Source organism: Lepus europaeus, chromosome 5, assembly GCF_033115175.1.
Source record: "Lepus europaeus isolate LE1 chromosome 5, mLepTim1.pri, whole genome shotgun sequence".
Classification (NCBI taxonomy): Eukaryota; Metazoa; Chordata; class Mammalia; order Lagomorpha; family Leporidae; genus Lepus; species Lepus europaeus.
Window position 1 is genome coordinate 143,901,174 of NC_084831.1, and position 24,343 is coordinate 143,925,516.

Here is a 24,343-nt window from a genome sequence, read left to right on the forward strand (position 1 = left end):
GAGGGTTCATGCCTGCAGGGTGCAGCTGGCTAAGGGTGATTCTGTTAAGATCCTGAAGGGAGGAAAGGAGAGAAACGTGAGTGGAAAGCAGGACTTAGGAGCTGAAATTGCCCTCGGGGGGGGGGGGGAGGTTGGGGAGGAGTGTAGCATATGCTAACACTGGCTGATGATGATTTTATTTAGAAATGAAAATATTTTACCATATGCTGCAAGTAACTCTTGTGTATCTCTTCATATTAAAGGGAAACTTTGGGTGACAACCTAAAGTACAGAAGAGGGTACACAGTGTTTCAGAACTCTCTGAGGGATCCACAGACAAGTCTGTTTGGGATGTCTTCTGTGGCCTTGCGAACACCTGGACCTCTGTCTATGCAGAGCAGGAGCTGGAATGCCCTCTCTGTGGGTGCAGCAGCAACAGTCCCCGTGGATGCCTGCTTGCGGTGGTGCCTATCCTAGAGGGGTGTGCCGCAGCCTTCCATCTGTGGGCCAGCTGGCTGCAGCCCCGGCTCTCAGTAAGAGTGGCCAGGACATGATGGGCCCACCTGCGGCCATGGGGGCTGTCGCCACACAAATCAACTTCAAACGCAGAGATTCCAACCAACTCTGCCGCACATTTGCCTGGCTGTGAATATGCCAGCGTCCCACATGGGAAGGTGCCGGTTCCAGCTCCCAATTCCAGCTTCCTGCTTATGCAAACCCTGGGAGGCAGCAGGTGATGGCTCGGCTGCCTGGGTCCCTGCCACTCACTTAAGAGACCTGGATTGAGCTCCTTGCTTCACCCCTGGCCCTTGTGGAACGCAGCCCTGGTGCCTCATTTGAAGCCCTTAAGCCAAGTGCATCAGGCACGCTGACAGCTCAGGCTCACGACTGCATGTATTTTGAGGAGCTCTTTGGCAGCCAGAGAAAGCAAGCCATGTTATAAAATGGCATCTGTGCAAGTCCCTGACTGAGCCTCAGCCCATGCAGAGGTAAACTGAGCCGCCAGGACCTTGGCTTGTGAATCCCCTAAAAGAATCTTGAAAAGTCATGTACCCCCTTACCCACCTGAAAAGTTTTTATCTGAAGTTTTTCCTCACTCATTTAAAGAACCAGACAGGATGTATTTGTGCATATTAGTTTTCAAATAAAATCATTACATAGCCCCTTGATACCATCATCTATTTAAGAATTTCTTGAACAAGTTTTTCTTTAACAATTAAAATTTTTACAATCTTCCCTTTTTTCTCTTCAAACTGGTATCTACACTGCCTCAGTCAGCTCCTACACCCCAAAATACTGCTGTAACGTCAGATAGGTTGAAAATCTTTTACAGTGCGTTCTTTTTATGTCTTTTAACTGTATGGCTGTAAGTTTTCCTTGTTTTCTTCTGAAATGAATTATAATAATTATCAGTAGTTCACAACTAAATAATTAGAATTTATCATGAATTTTCCTAAGCATTGAACATAGAAGTAGCAATTTCTGTGAAACATGTTTCTTGGTCACTCGGGCATGGGTTTTTTTTTAACCACATGTAGGAATGGCCAGATCTTGTTTGTTTCCAGAACAAGACTGTGTCAGAGACCATGTGTTCCCATCTTTGTGTTTCTTTGTGGTTTCTGGCCCCGTTTGGTCTGTGGAGCTCAAGAAATGCACTCACATAAACAAACAGATAAAGTTGGGGGGGGGGGGTTGTTATGGCAACTTCGCCCTTTTTGAACTCCTATTCCCAAAGAACTGTGACCCTTCTATCATCAAGGATGGTTCTTAAGGATCTGACCACTGTCACTCGGGTAGGTTTCCCTTTAGTTTTGCTCAAATCAAAGGACTAGGAGGCGACTTGAGATCCTTGACAATCACAGGGGTTTCTCTTAGCAAACTGGCCTCGGTGGCCCCTCATATCTCCTTCGGAGTCCTGCGGGCAAGACACATGAGAGACAGGGAAGGGTCCCCAAGTCCCGCCTTCCCTTGTGACAGGTGTGTGAAGCCACAAGGAGAAGGGCCAGTGGTGTAAGCAGCACTGCTTTGCAGCTCATTCCAGGCACCTTCGTTTTCAGCACATGAGCTGACAGCTACATGTGGACACAGAAGACTTTGGAACCGGCTCTCCATGGCTCGTCTAGCTGTGGAATGTTGCCCTGGCCCTGGGTGGACACTCGGGAAGCCTTTCTGGAGGGCCGGGGATGATCAGATTTGCAGATGGCTGCATTTTGGACCTCAGCACAGTCTCTCTGGTGGCCCAGCTGGCATTTGGCTGACACCAAGTGAAAAGCAAGCAAATCACAGGGCGCCCACACCCCTCAGGAACATCTGCAGGTGCCTCTTCCTCCCCACCAGGAACCTAAGGGAGAGCTGCTGGCTCCACTGCCATGTGACAGCTCTCAGGGACTCGTGGAACACCTGCAAGGTGGCCACTGTGACAGCCAATGCACCCATCCCTAAGGAAGAATGCAGCGATCCGTGGCGTGGGAGAGCATACAAACCAATCCACTCAACTCACAACTCCTCCGGCACCGAATGTCTGTTGCATGCCTAGCAGGATGCTAGAGGGACCAACAATAAATACCACATAAATGAACCTTGCCTTAAAATCTGACTATAAGAAAAAGATGTGGCGACAAGAACAACCACTACCTCAACTATGACCCACTGACTCCAATAAATGTTCAGAGTTCAGGACAGAGAGATATCCAGCTAAGGCAAGTCTAAAAAGTAGTAATGTAGGCATTGGGGCTGGAATGGTCTTTGGTCCATCAGAAGGGTGCAGCCTTAGGTTGGCAGAGAACACATTCAGTGACAGAATCAGTGAGCATGGGAGCCAGGAAGGCCCTAGGATAGGTTTGCATGAGAAAGTGATCAGAAATCAAGCAAGGGAAGCTGGGACTACAAAAGGCACAGGAAACCCAAGCAGCAAAAGTCAAACCAATGCAACAGGGCAAGACCCATGCGTGCATGTCTGTGCGTGCACACACACAATCCTGTCATTTTCAACTTCTGATAGAAATCTGGGGAAAGGAACCTGGTACTCCTCTCCCCTTTATATCAGCTTCCTGATAAAAAGAATCTAGCCACTGTTGTTCCAAAATTTAGCACAGTGCTGATTCCACCAAGTCCTTACCCCGCACGGCCACAGGGAAGTGTATGTGCTGGAACAACCCATGGGCTGCGCAGCGAGGGAAGCAGCCCTCATGAGCAGGCGCTTGTCTCTGAGGTCTCACTGTGTCCAGATCTGATAATAGCTAATTCCACCAAATATTAGAGGGGGCTCACATTTAATTAAGGAGTGCCCATTTGTATGCTCCAGTCTGGAGGTCCCCACTGCCCCGAAGTCAAAAGAAAGGCCCTTCAGGGAATATGCCAATCTTTTCTTATTTCTCTGCTGAGCTCCTGCCCTCTTTGAATGCAATTATGGGAACAAATAAAATGGCTTAACTCAACTCCCCTGTGAGACAGGCAGCTCTCTGCTGATAAAACCAGTTGTGTGGGCAATCATTAAATGAGAAATCTAATATTTAACTAAATTTAATAGTCTGTTGCTTTGGTGCTTTGCTGTGAAGAGTGGGATTTCAATAGAGAGGAAGGAGCTCTTCAAACGCAGCTTGTGTGGTAGAGAGAGTAAGACAATGTGCATTCCCCCATGAAGCCAGAATGCCCAGTCTGGAAACTGGTAACAGGATGTTTGGGGACAAGTCTGTGTCCTCATTAGCCCTAGGGAAACTTAACTCGAAGACAGCAGACAACATAGTGTGTCCTGGGTGTGAAACTCCTCCTTGTTCAGCATTTGAGATTTCAGAGTGATGCGAGAAACATCAAATTCAGGTACATCCACGTGGGGATGAAAGAATATTTTAATAAATGGGGAGAAGGTCTGTCCCAATCCCCTTGCATTTTGAAATTTAGTGGTCCACACCGGGCCTTGCCACCAGCCCCACCTCCCCAGCTGAAAGCCACACAGGCTTCCAGCAGTGAAAGCTGGTTGATGGTGGCTGCCCCCTCTTTGTTCTGTTGCTAAAGGTGTTCTGCCTTGCCTTTTCCTAACTGCACGTCTTCACGAGTTTCCATTCCTAGAAATTGACCTGCAGACCCCAAGGCCCCTGCCTGTTATCCACATTGGCGGATCACATAGAAAGAATGGTAAAGAAGGCAGATTCTCTGAGGGTCATGGCTGGTCTCCAGAGGGACAAGACTTCAAGACCACCTCCTACAATCCCTGCACTGGTCTCCTACAATAAGCTTGGGTTTGAGTTCTATTGATGAGTGAGTACTATTGATGAGCTGCCTCATAATCCCAGAATTAATTGAATATTCACATATATATGCCATGAGTCTGTGAAGCACCAGAAAGTTTTCAATCAATTTAATGAAAGTTTGCTCTGATTTCATGATGCTTTGTCTTATGCATGGAACTGTGGTTGACAACCAGGCCTCAGTTTCTTCAACTCTTGCCATTCAACAGTCTGAACCCTGAAGACTTCCGAGAGCTTGGGGCTTTCTGGACACCCAGGAGGACCTCTCCATCCTGTTTAACTTCTTCAAGACCTTTCTGGGGCCATAGCAAAAGGGCCTTGTTTGAACAAGGAGAAAAACTTGGGTTAAAACCCAGACTCAGCTACTGTCAAAATATGCTTAATTTCCAGATTTGAATGGGATTTCCACAAACAGATCTGCCCAGATTACCAAAAACCTGGGTGCAATTTGTCCCTGGGGTTGGGATTGAACACTGATGCCTTAGGACAGGGAGGAATTCAGCCAAATTAGTAAACTCTTACATTTAATGTAAAGTTGTTTCTGGAGAGGTTGAGGTAGGATGTTCAGGTCTTGTCTTTGAGAAGGGGACAACAGGATGCAGGAGAAGGAACCAACACAAAGAATATTCCAAATGTGGGGTAGCAAAGGCCCTGAGGCAGCAAAGGACTTAGAAAACAATGTTCCTTTCCATTATCCTGCGCTGTTTCCTTCTAGTCTTCCCACCCTACAAATGTGAATAGAGCATGGATAATAAAGTCTCATAAGCCAGTTCCTCTCAACTGACTGTATGTGCCTAGAGCATTGTGGGCTAAAGGGCTGAGGTTATTTTTTTTTTAAGATTTTATTTGTTTGAAAGAGTTACAGAGAGAAGGAGAGACAAAGAGATCTTCCATCCACTGGTTTACTCCCCAGATGGCTGCAGTGGCCAGGGCTGGGCCAGGCCAGAGCAAGGAGATTGTTCTGGGTCTGCCACGTGGCTGGCAGGGACCAAACACTTGGGCCATTTTCTGCTGCTTTGTCCGGGCCATTAGCAGGGAGCTGAATCAGAATTGGTGCAGCTGTGATACAAACTGGCTCCCGTACGGGATGCTGGCATCACAGGTGGCGATTTTACTCACTACGCCACAATGTCAGCCCCAGGGCTGGGGTCATTTGGACTAAGCAAAGTGATTCTGCTCTGATCGGTTAGGAATATGGGCTATGGTGTGAAGCAGGCTGTGAGGGTGCACATGCCACCCTGAGGTAGAGTACGCCTCCCCTATCTTGCATGCATGCTCACAAGATGGAGCTTGCAGCCAAGTGTCTGGGCCTCAGGGCTCTTCGCCTGCGTCGACGGGATGGGGTGCCTGGACCTGTGGAACCTCAACACCGACACGGAGGTTCCAACAGCAAGCATGGCCATTGAGGGGGCATCGGCCCTGAACTGCGTCCGCTGGGCTCAGGCCGGCAAGGAAGTCGCCGTGGGGGACCCCGAAGGCCGCATTTGGATCTACAACGTCAGAGAGCTCACAGTTCCGCACAACGATGAGTGGACGCGGTTCGCCAGGACCCTCGTGGAGATTTGCGCCAACAGAGCTGACAGCGAGTAGGAAGGCGCGGTGGAGCTCGCTGCCTAGCGGACCTAAGCCGCCCCTGTGTCAGTCAGTGTCCACCCAGTAGACCCAAGTCTACTTGGCATTCCCTTAAACACTGCCACCACATACACCCTTTGCAGTCCCAGCTGTGCCTTTCTGCTGTCTACAAGAGACACTATTTCTTGGGTGCTACATAGTATTCGTGATCTTTCCACAATAGTGGTTTAACTAGACTTTTAAAAAGTCTCTTTATTCAAAAAACTATTTTACCATTTCTCCTCTGACCTTGACATCAAAGCTCAGTATTCCCAGAGGTGTCCATCAGCTTGCAAGTCCCTTTTGGTTTTCTTTTGCTTCTCACAAGCACTGGGAGATTTTACTTGCTTCTGTTTCACTATAAGAAGTTGCCCATCCTGCTCATAGCAATCATTAGAAGCCTGAATCATGTTTTATGCTGAGTGTTGCACCACTCATAAAAGTCACTCATCGTTGGAGTCTGCTTTTATGAGGGATAAAATAACCTCTAATTGTCTTTGAGAAATGTATATAGCACCTTTCTTTAAAAGTGAGTTATCGCCGGCGCCGCGACTCAATAGGCTAATCCTCCACCTGCGGCGCCGGCACACCAGGTTCTAGTCCCCGTCAGGGCGCCAGATTCTGTCCCAGTTGCTCCTCTTCCAGGCCAGCTCTCTGCTGTGGCCCGGGAGGGCAGTGGAGGATGGCCTAAGTCCTTAGGCCCTGCACCCGCATGGGAGACCAAGGGGAAGCACCTGGCTCCTGGCTTCAGATTGGCACAGCACTGGCCACAGTGGCCACTGGGGGGGGGGTGAACCAACGGGAAAAAAAAAAAGGAAGACCTTTCTCTCTCTCTCTCACTGCCCACTCTGCCTGTAAAAAAAAAAAAAAAAACAAAAAAAAAAAAAGTTGTTATGAGAGGATAGGTCGACGTTCCTTGTAGCATTGTTTGTGATATCATTTTACTCTTTTAAACCTTTGTGAATTGCAGCAGTTTCAAAGTGATTTGCTGAACTCAAGGTATGGTTTCTGGAAGCTGAAATGTCCTTTCATGATGAACTGTCACCTGGAATCACATGTACCCTGGAGAAAAGAAGTCAGATGGTTTGATTATGTATCTGTTGGGGAAATCAGAGGAATGGTCCCTTCAGTACACTAAGTGGGCTGATGAGGGGCTCCCTTGCAGCTGGATAATAAACATTACGAGGGTATGTGTGTTTTACTACAATATAAGGAATAGAACACCATACAGCTAAGCCATAGGCACGGAATCACGCTGAGTCTCTGCTGGTCTTGCTGCACTGTAAAGAGTGGCTCTTGGGATTTCACTGCCAATGAACATATAAAACAAATTAATGTCTCCACAGATCAGCTAACCCTATATGCAAGGGTAGCATTATACTGGACCAGCCAGGGTAGCCTGCTTTCCTCAATTTCAACCTCAAGTATTATAATTTTTTCCAAGAGGAACAGGTCCATACTCTTTAATCAAATGACAAGCCAAGTAAGGCAAAGATAGTTCCCAAATTAATCAGTTTCTTTCAGTGCTCACAAAAGCAGAGTAAGCAAAAGGAATAATGGTGGACAAAATTAGGTGGAAGAAAATTGCTCAAGCAGAGAGTGGTGGAAAGGCTCCACACACCACACATCCACAGGAGAAATTTTCCAAATGGCCCAGGAAAACCCACCCCTTCAATATGCTGCCCAACAGTTCCAAGTGCCAGATGCTGTCAAGCTGTCAATGATGAAGGAAGAGCTTTGCACCCCAGCAGAGCCTCCAGCAGCCAGTGCCTCTTCCAAGTGGATTTTTGCAAGGAGTAGAGTCCCAGTGAAATGTGTCTAAAATGGCAGTTTGAAGGCACTAGTATTTATTGCCCAGAAAGGCATATTATCTTTCAGATATCACCCTTGGAGCAAAAAGTTCCAGACCAAACTATATCATTGCATGCTGGCTCTCATTTGTCAATGTGGCCATCAGTCAGCCAGTAGAAAGCAACAGGACTCCTTGCTATTGGCCAACAGTTGTCAGTGTGGCCACCAGCCAGTCAGTGTGAAGTTCAAAAAGGCCCCCCTGGCTCTCAGCCAGCCACTTGGCTCAGTTACAGCTTGTGTTACAAGAAAAGGCTCAAATGGAGTTAGTGCTGTCAAAGCATAGTCATATTAATTATCATTAAATACCAAGAATCATAACACAGCAAAACACATCTCACAGCAGCAGGAATTCTGAATCTTTCTGAGTCAATTTGACAAAGATAACACTCAGTGTCCACCCTCCCTTCCTCCCCTCATGATATGGCCCCTAGATGTAGACAACCACTTGTCCTAATAGTTTTAATATTGGCTTTCCTAAAAACCAGTAGTCTTGAGATGAAGCATAGCAAAACCTAGCCATGTCAGAAATGTCATGGAAAGGAGAGTCTATGAGGAGAGACGTTTTGGAAAGCTTAATGGAGTGGGGGAAGTCTTCTGTCCTCCCAAGACCATGGTGTGGGACCAGGATTTCTATCATGTAGCTTGAGCAATTTCTTCAATGTCTCGGTCTCTTGGTCTGTTCTACAGAACTGATTCTAATTATTTCCAGTACTGATGCAAGAATCATGAATGCTGTGTATGAGCACATGGAAACCCATGGTTTGGATGCAGTAATGATCACTGAATCTCAATGTGAATGGTTTTTTTTTTCTCTTTCAGAAATTTTTGACCTAGAAACAAATGAACATGTACAGAAGGCCATAAGTGACCGACAGATGCCTAAAATAGAATACCGGAAAATCGAGGTTGATGATTATAGTAAGTGCTACTTTTTGCTTCCCCTTTGAAAAGAAAAAAAAGCATCTGCTTTGAAATTGCTCAATCAGGGTAACTGCCAGTCACTGGGCAGGGACAGCTCTCCAGCACTGTGCAGCAGCCCTGTGCCTGGCAGCTCGTCCCACAGCAAGTTTATTGAGTTTGGAACCAGGATACTCACACTGGCGCCAAACCAAGCAAGGCAGAGCAAATGATTTATTTCCTAGAGAAGCCAGCAGTGTAGGTGAGATCTCAGACGAACACCTCCTTTAGCGAATGTGTTATGACACCATCAAAGGAAACTGTATTCCCCTGGAAATGCCTTCTCTCTCATTTGCTGTCCTGACTACATCACTTCACCCCTAAATGTTGATGATGGCCTGAGGTGGGGGCATCTTTGGAAAGATAACAATGAGGGATTCCTGAGCTGTGACAATCTGAGAAATATCTACCACTCTTTCTATCTGTGTGCCTTTCTTTCTTTTGCACTCATTCACTAAATTTTTATGAGAACTAACTCTTTGGTATGCACTAAAAACCTCCCAGAGACTGGCTGGAAAGGGACTCACAGCTCCAGGAGGGAGGCAGAGTTCTCACAGCTTCACTCTCATCTCCATGCCGATGGCTCCCAACTCAATCAAACCAGCCCTGGAATCCCCAATGGCCACTAGTTTACCATGGGAAGCCCCTAATGTAACACACCCACAACAGAGCTCACTCTTTCCCCAAAAACTCTGTTCCCCTCCAGACCTTTCTAGATGTGTGCATAAGCATCCTTTGGTTTGCTGGTTGGTGTCAAATAACTTAAGACTTCAAACCTTGAGGTTGCCTTCGAATCCTTCATTCCCATCCCATTTGCCCATTAGCTGAGGTTGTGAAAAGGTTTGACCTCCGGTGTAACCAGTGGAGTTCTTGTTGAAGGGAAGGTTACCAAGACACCATGGGAAATAGTGTCAAGATGGACCACACCGCAGTGCCTGAGCTCAAGGGGTAAGGGTGGGGTTGTACACCTTGCATGTGCTGTCCCTACACCACCTCTGGAGCTGTTTGCTCCTTCCAGTAAGGTGATGACTTTTCTCCTGGGTCAGCATACCCTGGAGTTAGCAAGCATCCCATGTGCCCAACTGCTTAGACAAGATATAGCCACTTCACAGACTGTTCCTATGAGCAGGGACCAAGGCTTACCCCTGTATGACAGACCCCAGTAGTATGCACTATAAAGCTGCGTCATTTGCCGCAGAAAGCTCATGGCACTGGAGTTCCAAGAAGAGCATGAGAACGCACCAGGTCATGTGGGATTCCAAGGGGGCCCTGAAGCAGTGTTAGGTTGGCCTGGAAGAGGACAGGGTGGGCGGGGGTGATCCAAAAGAGGGGATGACCAAAGTTGGGGCTTAGGCAAGACTGAGCATAGTTTACTGAGGGTAAGTCAAGGGACTGTTCTGGATTCCAGCCCACAGAGAGCCCCAGGGTGTGACCAATGCAAGCCACCCCTGCAGTCTATCTCTTGTCCATTTGACAAAAGCACCTGGGTCACATTACTTAGCCACAGGACATATATTTCCTTTTGTTGGCTCGTAGGGTAACCTCTCCACCTCTGAAAGTCAGAAAAGTCCAGAAATAAGTATGGCAAATCCTGCCAACCTAAATCCACATTCCCTTTTAATATACCACAAATTGTGACCACTCAGGAAGGGGATCATGAAGTCCATGAATAGAGACTTAGGAAGGGGTTCAGAGGAAGAACAAGAATTAATTGGAAAGAAAAAAACAGAAATGGACACGGTCATGGTCTGTTTTGGCCAATGATCATGTCTGTGCTCCCTAGGACTATCAGTTCCACCCTCCCTCTGAACCCACCGTAGTCTTCTTGCATTGCTGGTCCTACCCAGCCTGGGAGGCCAGGCTGTCCTACTACAAGATCCCATTCTGAGCACCTTAAACCCAACCTCCTCGCCCTCCATCCTATGCTATTCATTTCTATCCCAATTACATTTCCAAATCCTGGAGCACAGCCTGAGGCTGAGTGAATGTCACCCTCGCTCAAAAAATACAGAAGCAAATATCCAATTTTCCCACCCGTGGCACCTGCTCTCTCCAGCATGGGCTTGAACCTGAAAGATATACAGACAGGGACACAAGGAGAGAGGGCGCAGCTGCGTGTGCAGGGACAAGCATCACAAAATCACCCCTGGGCATCAGGTTAAGCCTGGTCCATGTCAGGCCTGTTGACCTGCTTTTGTTTTGTTTTGTTTTTTCCCTCTCTCAGTGCCACAGGCCCAGGCTTTACTTAGAACAGTGAGCAGCCTTTGGGACAGGCTCCCTGAATGGTGTTCAGCCAGATGAGCCAGGTTTCCAAGGTCTGCCCTTGGGCTTACCAGGGGCAGAGAGCAACCTGGGCCATGTTTTATGGATATTTAAATGATAGAGTCCATTTATCATCATGCATGCCTCTCCGCCAGTCCCTGGGCCATCGATCCAATTTGCAAGCTATTAACCACCCAGCTTAGGGTGTGTCTGTGTAGTAACTGTAAGGAAAGGCCACTAATTCCATTTTAATTGCTGCGCCTCTGGTAATCTGGGTTGTGGGTAACACCAGTAAACAAATTCTAACTTGGTAGGAAGGTTTGTCCTGGGGGGAGAAGGGGTGAGAAGAAATTGATGAGGCAATTTCTTGAGTTTGGGTTCTTAATCCCTCTCCCTCCACCTACTGGATTTCACTAGTCCCAAGCACCAGATCTGCTGACTGTGGTAGCTGCAGGCACAGTGGGGCTATACCAATTCCTTCCCCAGTGTCCTCTTCCTGGCCCCAGCAGTCACACACCCAGCATGGCCCCCTGGCTTTCCAGGAAGCTCCTCAATGGGCTTTCATTCCCCTGCCACCACCCAGGTTTTACCCCCTACCTCTCAGTCTCTTCCTCTCTCCATCCCCACTGCTCACAAATTATCTGGGCCCAGATTGTGGTCAGCATAGCAGCTGGAAAGGGAACACATGGCTTGAACACTCTGCTGCACTTGGCAGACTTCATTTCCCCTTGCATGGATTTCTGCTGCTCACCAGCACTGGTGGTGATGGAGTCAGCTCTGTTTTTCAATGCAGTACCATATGCAAGACTGAATGTAAGCTTCAGATGGAGAAACTAAACCTCACAGAAGTTGGGTCATTTGCCCAAGGTCACCCCAAAAGCCAGAGAGAGTCACAGAGATGGAGGCTGAGGCTAGCTTCTTCCTTTGGAACTTCCCCCTTGCTTCCCGTCAATGGCCATGAGCATTTCCCACCCTGCAGACAAAGACACCTCCAGGTCCACACTCCCGCTAACCTGTTACTCTGTTCCATTTCTCCCCAGGTTTGCCAATGCAGATCCTCAAGCCAGCAACCTTCACAGACACTGCCCACTACCCTTTGCTCCTGGTAGTGTAAGTATTGTGGCCTCTGTCTTTGTTGGGGTGCTTCCACTGGGACTCAGGAAGTGAAGATAAAACTCACAGGGAAAGACAAGAGAAAAGATGTTGTTCCAAACTAAACACTTGAGAAAATGTAGCTCATCAACACATGTCGGGTTCTTTCCACAACTCTTGGAGGTCCCCAGAGGTGAAAGAAGAGAGAAGGGACTCTGTACCCTCCTCTGCATTCGCTTCAGGACCATCTGCTGCAGCGAAAAAGTCAGATGATGGGACTCATCCAGCAGTGACGGGTAAAGGTTTCAGATATAGTCAGAAAACTCATCACGCAAGGACCATGCATTGCAGGACAGGCTGGCTCTGGTCCTAAGAAACTGATGCAGGATAGACACAAACCCCACCAGTGTCCTAGATCCAAGCCTCACCAGCAATGTCTTTGGCACTGGGCAAGCTAGCATCTCCAGCTACTGCCCTGAACATCACTTCAGGGCAAACAAAGAATTATTTCCACTATCTTGTGTTAACTGACAAGCCCTCTAGCTTAGGTTACGAAAATAACTTAAAAAAAAGATTTATTTATTTTACTTGAAAGAGTTATACAGAGAGAGACGGAAAGGCAGAGAGAAAGAGAGGTCTTCTATCTGCTGGTTCATGCCACAATGGCTGGAGCTGCACTGATCTGAAGCCAGGAACCAGGAGCTTCTTCTGGGTCTCCCATATGGGTACAGGGGCCCAAGGACTTGGTCCATGCTCTATTGCTTTCCCAGGCCATAGCAGAGAGCTGGATCAGAAGTTGGGCAGCTGGGACTCAAACCAGTGCCCACATGGGATGCCGGCACTGCAGGAGGTGGCTTTACCCGCTACACCCCAGCACAGGACCTGAAAATAACTTTTGAAATGCTCTCTAAACACCTCTGAAGATGTGGAGTCTGATGATAACTTGAATGCTAGCTACCAACCCCTGGGTATGCACTCTGGTGAACTACTTCAAAAGCCCACTGCCATCCCTGGGGTTTCCATGAGGGTTAACTTGTGTTCACCCAGGGAAGCACTGTTAGAGGCAGGCACCACCCAGATGTTGAACACATTTCCTTACTCCCCTCAAGACCCGAGATGCAGAAGCTACCGAGCTCTTGCAGAACCTGAGGCCTCCCCAGAGTGTCTGAGGGGGTCAGGTTAGAACAGAGGCCAGAACTGGAGCTATTTTGGGAACAGTAGAGTGATTTTTCTCAAGTAAGCATCAAATATCCCAGTGGAGTTCTGATGTACCCTGGTTGTCTTGCCTTGCTCCCATCCTGGGGTCTCTGTCCCTAGGTAGCCAAAAGGTGTCATTATAGAGATGTCTATGGCATGAATTCTATTATCTAACTCTGTTTTATAGCTAATCTACCTTCCTTGATACCTGGGGTGATTTAACACTGCTGACAATCACATACACACACACACATACATACCACTGTCGACAAAAATAATCAGTCTAGTTGAAAATCAAAGTTTATTCAGCAAGTCACATGGAAGACTGAAACCCAGACAGAGCCAATCAGTTGCCTGAGTTGGCTGTTCTGCTAGCCTGAGTTTGGTTCTAGGTTTTATATTTTTTATTACAGGATGGGTACAGATATTGAATCAAGTTTAAATAATACAGATTTATGTGTATATCATTAATCCCACTGAAAAACCTCAGAATGCCTGGCAATAGCTAACAGCCTTGATTCTTGATAAAAGGACATGTTACATTCCCACACTGGCTCCCACACTAGATGTTATCTACGTTCAGGGAGAAGCAAACGATGAGGCCTTGAGTCACTCTTCCTGCTGTGGCCCCAGACAGAAAGCTCCCTCCTTAAGCAATGGTGGATGTCTCCTTGGTCACAGAGTAGAGAGATTGTGTTATCTGAGAAGCAGCTGCAGGGCACCTGCATGTCAGCAGGGACAGCATCTGGGCTTACACCTTAAATCCACACAGCCATACCCCCCCACACACACACACCTCTCTCATACTGCCTCCTTTCTCCCTTACCAAGCCAGATCTCTGCCACTTTCTCAGAAAGGCTAATCTTCAGACCAGCTTTCTTCTGTGCACTGATTTCTTCAGTAATCTTAAAGTAATCCCAAAAGGCTTCTCAATTTATAGAATTATTCAGGTCCCTTTCCGCAGTGAAAGTGGTAGAGCCCCTTCAAGGCAGCCTGTAGTTTCCTTCATTCCGATGGGACCCACTGAAAAGCTAACCCCCTGCGCACAGTGGCTGCTATCTGCCTTGTTAGCTAGCCTGGGAGGCAGTGTCTTTGTGCTTGTTTGCTTCTCGCTATGAGTTCAAACGTGACAGCAAGGAAATTTAGGGACCTCAAGACTCCAAAGGAATGGTACTGGGTGGCCAGCAACTGCTTAAAACAATGACAAAACATATACTTCACACAGAACCATGACATGACAGGACACAGTGATTAATATGTAGCCTTCAAATGTCACCTACCCTTTCCTCCCCCCACTTTGCACCCTCATACAAGGAGGGCACCCCTCATCTGCACCCCTCAGTCCTCAATAGAAAGCCAAGATGGCAATGGGGGTCCTAGCTGCCACCTCTTAAATGACCCCTTCCCCAGGACACATTGCCATTCCTTGCTCTTCCTGGGAGGCAGGGTAGCCTTTAGATGCTAGCTCTCTCTCCTGCTCATCCTATCCCCATCAAAAGGAAAAATAATTTAAGATTCTTCTCCCCCATGCCCACTGATGTGCCAGTGAATGTTTAACCACCAGTCCTCCACTGAAAACAGCTGTGTTGGTAGCACTGACCAGTGTCCATGGTGTCAATTCTCTACCTGGGATGACTGAGAACAGTGTGCTGTCAGTGGTGGGGAACTAGAAGCAGTGAGTGTGATGGAACTCCCCGAGCTTTGCTTATCCACTGTCCCAATGCAAGCACATGCCTCACTTTGCAAGGAGACACAGAGAAAGGCAAACCGAACAGCATGCATGCTGTTTTTTGCTAACTGAACCAACAGAAAGGTAATCTTTTCAAACCAGGGATGATACTAAAAGGAGTCAACACATTCTTATCACTCGTGAGATAGGGACTGGGAGGTGGTTCCAATATCAGGAAGACAGAAGTCTTGAAATATTAGGAAAGTACTCCAAGAGGAGAAATTGGGAGGATTTTAAGTGTCCCTCACCAAACAACTGTCTTAGAGGAGCCACTGTGTTGAGGTGAGGGATGGCTCTGGGTGCCTTAGGGCTCTTTAAGGTCTGGTTTTCCTCACCTTACAAGTAAGTGGATGGTGCCTGGCTCACCTACCATTCACCAGAGAGAAGTCGTGGGGTACTTGTTTTCACAAGAAAACACCGTGCTGATCCGAAGCCAGGAGCCAGGTGCTTCTCCTGGTCTCCCATGGGGTGCAGGGCCCAAGCACTTGGGCCATCCTCCACTGCACTCCCGGGCCACAGCAGAGAGTTGACCTGGAAGAGGGGCAACCGGAAAAGAATCTGGCACCCCAACTGGGACTAGAACCTGGTATGCCGGCGCCGCAGGTGGAGGATTAGCCTATTGAGCCACAGCGCCGGCCAGTAGAAAGGTTTTATTAGGGACAGGGCATCCATCAGAACAGAATGGAAAGAGGGTGAGTGCCCAGGCACTCAGCCTGGGGAAAAGCGAGGTTACATGGCTGAATGGAATACACCTGGCACTTGGCAGAGTGGGGAGCTGAGCGTGCGGTCTTTGTTCAGACTCAGGGCTTATAAGGGAAGTGTCCAGTTCATCTCCACCTTTTCTCTTTACCTTCCCCCCCTTCTCCTCCAGGACAAAGGGTTTGCTGAGTGTAATTTAGGAAATTCCTCCCCCAGTTTACTACCCAGAATTATCAGACGGGAGGGAGGGGTGAGGGTGGCGGCATCCTGGTGCCAGGCCTAGGACACCTGCCTTGGAGGTAGGATGTTTATCAGGCCAGTGCTGAGGAGAGAGAATTCTGGGAGCTTTCCTTGGGGGAAGAGCTGGGACCACCTGGCAGGTTATCAGGGTCCGGGCAGGACTTTGAAGTGTAGATGCTGGGCCCCTCTCACACACACAGAAGCTAATTCCTAACTTCCTGCCTAACACCAGGAGACAGCAGAATCCTGGGGTAGGAGCTGGGCATATGGCTGCCAGGTAGAGGATAGGATTCCTTAGGAAAGAACCTAAGACATGGCGTTTCTGCTGGACTAGCACTAGCCCACCTCACACCATGCTGAGTCCTTGAATTGTCTTTCTCCAGGGATGGGACCCCAGGGAGCCAGAGTGTGGCAGAGAAGTTTGAGGTGACCTGGGAGACGGTAATGGTGAGCAGCCATGGGGCCGTGGTGGTCAAGTGCGATGGCCGAGGCAGCGGCTTCCAAGGGACCAAGCTCCTGCACGAAGTGAGGCGGCGGCTGGGCTCTTTGGAGGAGAAGGACCAAATGGAAGCCGTGAGGTGAGTGCTGGACCTGGCTGGTGCCGGGGAAGGGAGAAAGGTGGAGAGTGAACAAGTTCTTGCCGTGGGGACTGCACATGGGCACAGCAGGTGCTTCGTGTCAAGCCACACCGTTTGCAGGGAATTTGCTCGTAATTACAAAGTTAATTTCAAGGAAAACTACTAGTGGTGGTCTCCTAAACACTTCTATACTAGTTTTCCCTTATCTAGGTAGCTTATTTATTTGACTTGATGTTTGAAAGGTGCTAGAGGCAGAGATTGTGAGTTGGGTCTGCTCGGTGTCTCTTTGCAGTGGTCATGGACCTTGTCTACACACATCTTTGTCATTCATAACAAGGGGAAGAAAGAGGTGGGAAGGAAGGAGAGATAGAAAGGAGAATCTGCTTGGGAACGGAGCCATACAAATGGGCCACTCCCACGATTCCTGAGAAAACAACCCTGTGCTCACCCAGTCACCGATCAGAAGTGCCTGCTCCATCCTGAGGAGGGACCTAGTCTTGCAGCATCATTGCCTCACCTTCCTACCACAGAGTCAGCAAGGCCAGCTGACTACTACAGAGAACAGAAAGAAGCCTAGCACCAAGGAACAGATGCTCAAAATCAGTTATTGAGTGTTATTATTATCCTGAAAATAAGACATCAAGAACCTGTGCCTGGTGGCAGAAATGGAGTTCCCACAGTCTTAGCGGCACAGAGGACTTTGGAGTGAAACATGACTTCACCACGCAGAGGTGTCGCAAGAACTATTCGCCCAACCCTACAGACTCTTGTAATACCGAAGAGGGCAAGGAAAAGCACTTGTAACAGATTCCCCCTAAATATAATCCAAATACAAACACAGCCAACAAAGACTCAAGCTCCCCGTCTCTCCACTCAGCCAACCACAGTGGCCTCAACCTAAGCAGACTCTCCCAACACCCACAGGGTGGCTTTCAGTAACACTCGGCTCCATGCTTCTCCATTCATGTCCAGCAGTTTGGGGAGGAAGTCACTTCCAGAAACTTCTAGAAATGAAGGCAAGAGCCTCTCCTAGAAGTAGCCAGCAAGCCTACCTTATCCTGCCCACCACCAGCAAGAAGTAAGACAAGTGGGGTCAGCCTCCTGGACAGAGGAGAAAGGGTGAAAGGTGAACACCTGAAAGGCTCTTTGGAGGCAAGAGCAGGTGGGGCTGTGACTTAGATCAGTAGCCCCACGAGGGCTCCCCTTGCCTCCTCGAGCTCCTCCTATAGACCTCAATTGGCTGCTTTCCCCTATCATCTTCTGCTCTTTCCTTGCCCCACCCAGTCTCACACCTCCCAGAGAGACTCGGGACCTCTTCGTCACCACTGAGAACCCAGGTGGAAGGTCAAGTTCCCTCCAGGTTCACTTGCAGGTGTATAGCTCCGTTTAGCTGCTCCTTTAGAGCACAGGAACAAGAGGGCAAAAGGCTGTCTCATACTCATTGTTTTCTTTCTTTTTTTTTAAGATTTATTTATTTATTTGAAAATCAGAGTTATGCACAGAGAGAGAGGTCTTCCATCCACTGGTTCACTCCCCAGCTGGCCACAACGGCAGGAGTTGAGCCAATCCGAAGCCAGGAGCCAGGTGTTTCTTCAGGGTCTCCTATGTGGGTGCAGGGGTCCAAAGACTTGGGCCATCTTTCACTGCTTTTCTAGGCCATAACAGAGAGCTGGATCAGAAAAGGAGCAGCCAGGAGTCAAACCAGCACCCATAAGGGATGCCGACATTGCAGGCGGTGGCTTTAATCACTACCCCACAGCGCCGGCCTCTCACATTGTTTTCTGAAAATAAGGAATTGACCCAGCCATCTGTTCAAAAGTGAGGCAGAACCTGTTCTGAAAAAGCAATCAATAGATATATATTAGTCAGCTTTTCATCACTATGCTAAATACCTGAGAGGCACCACTTAGGATGGAAGATTTATTTCAGCTCCTGGTCCATTAGTCTGGCACCAGATGAGGATAGAGGTTAGCCAGCGTGTGTGGAGGAACCATCACTTGGCGAGTCAGGGAGCACACTAGTGTGGCTGTGGTCTCTCCTTATAAAGCTGCCACAATTGGATCATGGGAGCTCCAGTCTAACAAGCCAATGCAATCCAATCCCTCTCAAGGTCCCACCTTCAGGCACCATCACTACAGTGAGTTCCTTTCTTAATCCATTGACATCACTCTCTGGGGACCAAACCTCCAACCCCGGGCCTTTGGGGGATAACCAGACTATTATCCAAACCATAACAAATGTCAACTCTGAAATCACTGACACCCACCAGACGAGAGCACCTTGACAACTGCAAAGCCTGTAGCCTCTATAAAACGGACTTTCTCAAGAAGCTGATCCCCAAATGTTTCCAGGTATAGAAACTCTGACCAAGCTTTCTGTAGAAGCTGGGTATTTCATTTCAGAAATAGCCCGGTTTTCTCAAAAGCTTAAAAATTAAGAGAGCAACCCATCATGTGAACCTCCTTTCCCAGTTCTCTCCTCTCCCTCCACCTATTCCTGGAGCTCTTGGGTCTCATTTCCTCAGCAGCTGACATGATCAAGTCCTCAGAAGCAGAGAGCCCTTCCTAGAAAGGCTTCTGAGAGGAGGTGGCATAGGACAAAGACCTTGACAATTAAACAGGGATTTTCCGGACAGAAATGGGGAGGTGCAAGCTCTACACAGAGAAGATACTATGAACGAAAACTTGGGATCATGCAAAGGAGTAGTGCCTTCTTCTATTCACTCAATTCTCTTTCCTCTGGCTTTCTTAATTTTTCTTGTAGTTTAACATTTTAATTGCAAAATATAACACAGACACACAAAACCACATAGAACAACGCATGGCTTAATGTGTTATGTTACACCGGACACTTTGGTGACTACCACTCAGGTCAGGATAAAGAGCCTTGCTCACTGTTCCAGAAACCTGGCAACATATCCTACTCTAAATCAAAACTGCCTTTATTTTTATGGCTTCTTGTTATTGGGGATTTGATTTAGGCTCTCTTGTTTGGAAGATTTCTTAGATTGCTGATAAAGTCTGGCAGCCTCCGTTGTAAGGGGAAGGCCCTCAAAGCTGAGTGCACAATCTGTGAGTACAGTGTGACCTGCCGGCAGGTGAGCGTCACCAAGGGTCACCGGGTCACTGGCTCCCTCACCGGAAGACCCATGGATCTCGACATCTCGATGCATTTCTACAGGATGCTCAGCTTCTCCTGCCGCAACAGCACCGACCTGGCCAGGGAGCAGCCTGAGGGAGGCACTGTTTCAATGTACACCTTCCAGGGCCCCACAACCTAGCCCTGGGCCTTGCCCTCCACTGAGCCCAGAATCTGAGCCCTGCTCCGTTTCCTGCAGGAAAGGGGGCCCGGAAGTCAAAGGGACACACCTGCAGGTCATACAGCTCATCAGTAGCAGAGCAGGAACTGGACATAAGGGATCCTGACCCTGAGATTGGAAGCTTCCGGAAGTCAAGGCCTATAAATTACTCAACAGTTGTCCCGAAGACCTAGCACAGGGCCTTATAACAAATGACAGGTTCTCAATAAATTGATGACAAGAATGGAGATGCAAGAGGAAGAAGTAACATCCCAGTTGTCTCACTCTCAGCTAATATCCTAAAATTGGAATGAAACAAGCTACTGCATGAATCAATTTTCCAAAACTCATCTGGAAAAACCCATGATATTAAAACAGTAATATACAAAGGATGTCAAAGTCATCTGAATTTCTACTGTTTGGAGAAGTTAAGGAAATCTCTGGCTTGTGGAAATTGCTGCTCTGGGCAGCCCTTCTTCCCTTGAACTTGTGTCCACCTCTCTGACAGTGGAAGAACAGCAGAGGTACTCACCATTCTAACCATGAAGGCTGCCCATGTCCACATCCATGGGGTTCCTTGGAGCTGGCTGGAGTGGGATGAGGCACCCTGGGGGCCCAGTACCTGAGGTTTACATCTCCTACCAGCTGAGAAGGGCAATTAGAAGGGACGGAATGGCTCCACCCAACCGGCAGAATGTAGAAAACAGGAACAAGAAAATAACCACCAAGAAGTAGAGAGAAATGGGAGCTGGAGGGTAGGAGACTCTGGCAATTGTAAATGCATGGAAATAAACACGATTTTGAGACCTAGAGAGCAACCAGTTACCATGGGGGAGTGTGGCGGAGGCGGGGGGGGGGGGGGTCTGCCAGCAGGTGGCACGACTGATGCTACGAAGGTAGAAACCAGAAAGATTCCAGCCATCTGGGGGACCCAGACAACATCAGCCTGGAGAACTGAGCTGGTTGCTTCCAAGCTAGGGTCATAACAGGAAGCTCAAGATGATTCTGCAGCCAAAGAGGTACAAGACAGGGAACTCCTCCCCGAGAATTGGGAACAAAGGGCACCAGCAGTGGGAACGGGAGCTCAGTGTCTTGACTCTATGCTCCTTTTATCCCTGCCGACTCTGAGGACCATCCCAGAGCCTGGAGTGTCACATGGGAGTCCCATGGTTCCAAGTGAGGAGAAAACAGCAATGTGAGGGCAGGGACCCAGGGGACACTGGGTCTTCCAGAATGATCTTTGCTGCCTTAAATCCATGTTTATACACCTGGAAGTGCAGGAGAGCACTGCAAGGGTGCTTTAAGTATTTAATGTGAACACAGTATGTACTAAATAAATGAAAGCAATAAACAGAATTCCAAGATTCAGGGGGTTTCATGCTTGAAATGATTGGAAGGCACAGCTGCAGGCCCCTGGGTCACAAAGTAGGATGATGACACACACTAAACCCTCTCTCTTCCTTGACTTTGCAGGACGATGCTGAAAGAGCAGTACATTGATAAAACACGTGTTGCTGTGTTTGGGAAGGTGAGTCTGTGCTGGCTTTTGTCCAAACACCCCTCAGTTCAAGGGTGGAGCACTGAAGCACCACCTGGCCTCATGCTGATTTATTAGGGATGCCCTTGGCCTAGTGGTGTGAGAAACTCTTAAGGGCAAGAGGTTAGGTGCTTACGATTGCAGCATTGGGAGCTTTTGCTTGATTACCCCATGTGCCAGTGTCTCCTTTTATGCTCTCAGGAAGGAAATGAAAAAGCAAGGTCCCCATTGGAGAGCTCTGTTGGTTTCTGATTTATATCCTGGGGTGACAGCCCAGGAAAGAAGGCAAGCAGGAACCTATTTGGGGAAAATATTTGGGGATATTTTCCTGTGCAGTCATTGCCATGCTTCTTACCAGGAAAGGAGGGTGTGCAGGGATTCATGCAATGGACTGTCAAACCACAGAAGCATCCATCTGGGGCCCATGTCAGATGCTATGGCCTGGGACAGTAGGCCATAGTAGGGAGTTAGGTCCCTGGAAAGCCACCTACTATTGCCCTGGCACACAGCCTCTGCTTCTAAGATACCCTGGTCCTGCAGCCTCTTGGTCGCAAGAAGACAAGAGCACAGTGGATCCACATAGCTCTCCCTTCCCTCTGGGAGGACAACTCATAGCACAGGACTCCCCATGGAGGCTTTCCCTGACTGCACAGTAACTAAAGGTTTGAGGCAGGCAGGCAGTGAAGCATCACTCACATCATCACCTCCAAAACCTCCAAGTCAAGCGTTTTAAGATTTATTTATTTGAAAGTCAGAGAGGGAGATACAGAGATCTTCCATCCATTCACTCCCCAAATGGCCACAATGGCAGGGGCTGGGCCAGACCTGAGCCAGGAGCTTCATCTAGGTGTCTCATGTGGGTTCAGGGGCACAAGCACTTGGGCCACCTTCTACTGTTTTCCCACGCACGCTAGCAGGGAGCTGGATTGGAAGTGCAGCAGCCAGGACTTGAACCAGCACCCATATGGGATGCCGGAATTGCAGGTGGCAGGGTTACCTGCTATGCCACAGTGCCAGCCCCATTACACGTGTGCTTGTAACATGCTTTAAACAGAGATTATGTGGCCCAATAGTTGCACTTCTTCTCAGAAGACCTGAGTTATCCTTTCTTTTAGCTTAACACATTGGCAGCCTGCACCCTTGCAGATTGCCCCAGAGAACATTGCTGGCCTCTTGTTAAGCTCAGGTAAGCTGTACAGCCCTGTAGGAGGAGGTGTTTTAAACATACAGATGATTCGTCCATTGAGAAGTCCAATGTCAGTATTAGTTGTGAAAAGACTCTCTTGATGACATTAAGGTGTTCCTGCTGGGTTAAAAGAATACGTCTATCACATAATTTCACACTTAAATAATCATACAGGTCCTAAGTGGTTAATCCTAATGTGAACTTGGCATGACATGGGCTTCACATTGGGTACATGTGTTCTTCACACTCCCACAAACACACACTCACATACACCTCATCCAGTCCCCAAATTGTGCCCTGGTTCTCTGCCCACTATGCTCATCAAAGTATCACATCTGTGTCCTGTTCCCCTGGGTCTTTTTGTTGAGAGTCTGCTACCCAGCTTTGAAGGCACCCATAGCAGGTGGTGCTCTAACACTTTATACTGTCTGGGAGGCCCACTCTGAAGCAGGGCTCCTTACGCCAACCCCCAACGTCAGGGCAACACAGGAGCATAACCATTCACCCAGGTAGACAGATGTGCTGGTGAATGTCCATCTCTCATAGGCGCCATGCTGAGTGTCTTGGTAGGCCAGCCCTCATGCCCTTTGCCACTGGTTCCCCTTTAGTCCTCTCTCAAAGTCATTGTCTTACCTGTGGACAAGGCAGGTGTTTTGTTGTTGCCCAAGTAGGAAGACCAGATGATAACCTGCCCCGTACCCCGTGTATTTCCTGGTCTACAGCTCCATTTCTAGTCCACGTCGCATTTCATCGTCATGCCACTTTACACTGAAGCCACAAAGGTGGGAAGACTCGTATCACACAGTATTTAGTTGGAAAGGCATGTGCTTGTCATCTCTTTCTACAGCCCTTAAGCAATTTTTTCAAGTTAAAATATTTTTAGAAATGAACATTGTTGAAGTCCTGGATCTTACTGCATCTGAGGCTGCTTTCATGATGAACTATTGACACTTCCTCCTGCTTGTCTCTCCTCCTTTCTCTCTTGTGCTCTTCCCTAGGATTATGGAGGGTACCTGAGCACTTACATCCTCCCAGCAAAGAGTGAAAATCAAGGTCAGACTTTCACCTGTGGCTCTGCAGTCTCTCCAATAACAGACTTCAAACTCTACGGTAAATGGCCTCGATAAGACCAAGGCCTTCCCATTTCAATGCCTCCCTAATTTTAGGCACCACTAGTCTGTAACAAATCACCTGGGGCTTGTATGGCTAATGGGCTAAATCTCTAGGAAGAGGAGAGTGAGTCCCAAGTCATTTGTTTGGCATGGAAGTGGTCAACCCACTGATGTCTGTCAAGCTCATTACCAACGTATGAGACTGGGAGTTCGAAAGCCTTGCATACATGTGCACGGGAAGGAGGTTTGCTACAATCCACACCAGGGCTGCCCTTTCTCCCAGACGCTGGGCAGGGGCCCTGCATGGGGTGTCTGCCAGGCAAGTGTTAAGTGAGAAGTGCTGGGGAGGTTGAGAGAATTGCTATTGGAGGGTAAACCCTCGGAGGGCTACATAGCTCAGGTCTGTCTGCCTTCCTCCCTGGCCAGCACCTGTCCTTAGACAGGGAGGTTTGCTATGGGCTTGAGTTGTCTGGATGATTTAAGAGACTACCCAAGTGTGGAGCCAGCTTTCTCCCTACCATGCCACCTGAGCCCTGCGTCCCATCTCAGCACTTGCTGGCTCCAGGACACAATCCAGGGACCACTTTGGGTCCAGCAGCTGCTCATATGTGCTCAGTTCCACAAAGGGCTCTTTCTAATGTATATGTCAACTTATAGTTGAACAACTCCCCCAGTTCAAAATGTGAATCGCTTCAAGAATCATTTTTCCAGGGGGAATACTGGTGGCATTTTTCAAATTCAGTGAGACTTTACCTTTTTCAGCAGGCT

At 48.3% G+C, this 24,343-nt stretch overlaps 1 protein-coding gene across 1 annotated transcript in view; it reads left to right on the plus strand.

Annotated features, from left to right (window-relative positions):
• The window catches only part of DPP6 (dipeptidyl peptidase like 6), an 889,247-nt gene that overhangs the window by 856,686 nt on the left and 8,218 nt on the right, over positions 1-24,343 (plus strand). The window contains exons 18-22 of the mRNA XM_062193815.1: positions 8,508-8,606; positions 11,948-12,017; positions 16,248-16,442; positions 21,214-21,268; positions 23,462-23,573. Of these exons, the coding sequence (XP_062049799.1) occupies positions 8,508-8,606; positions 11,948-12,017; positions 16,248-16,442; positions 21,214-21,268; positions 23,462-23,573 (531 nt within the window). The remainder of the gene's footprint in view (positions 1-8,507; positions 8,607-11,947; positions 12,018-16,247; positions 16,443-21,213; positions 21,269-23,461; positions 23,574-24,343) is intronic.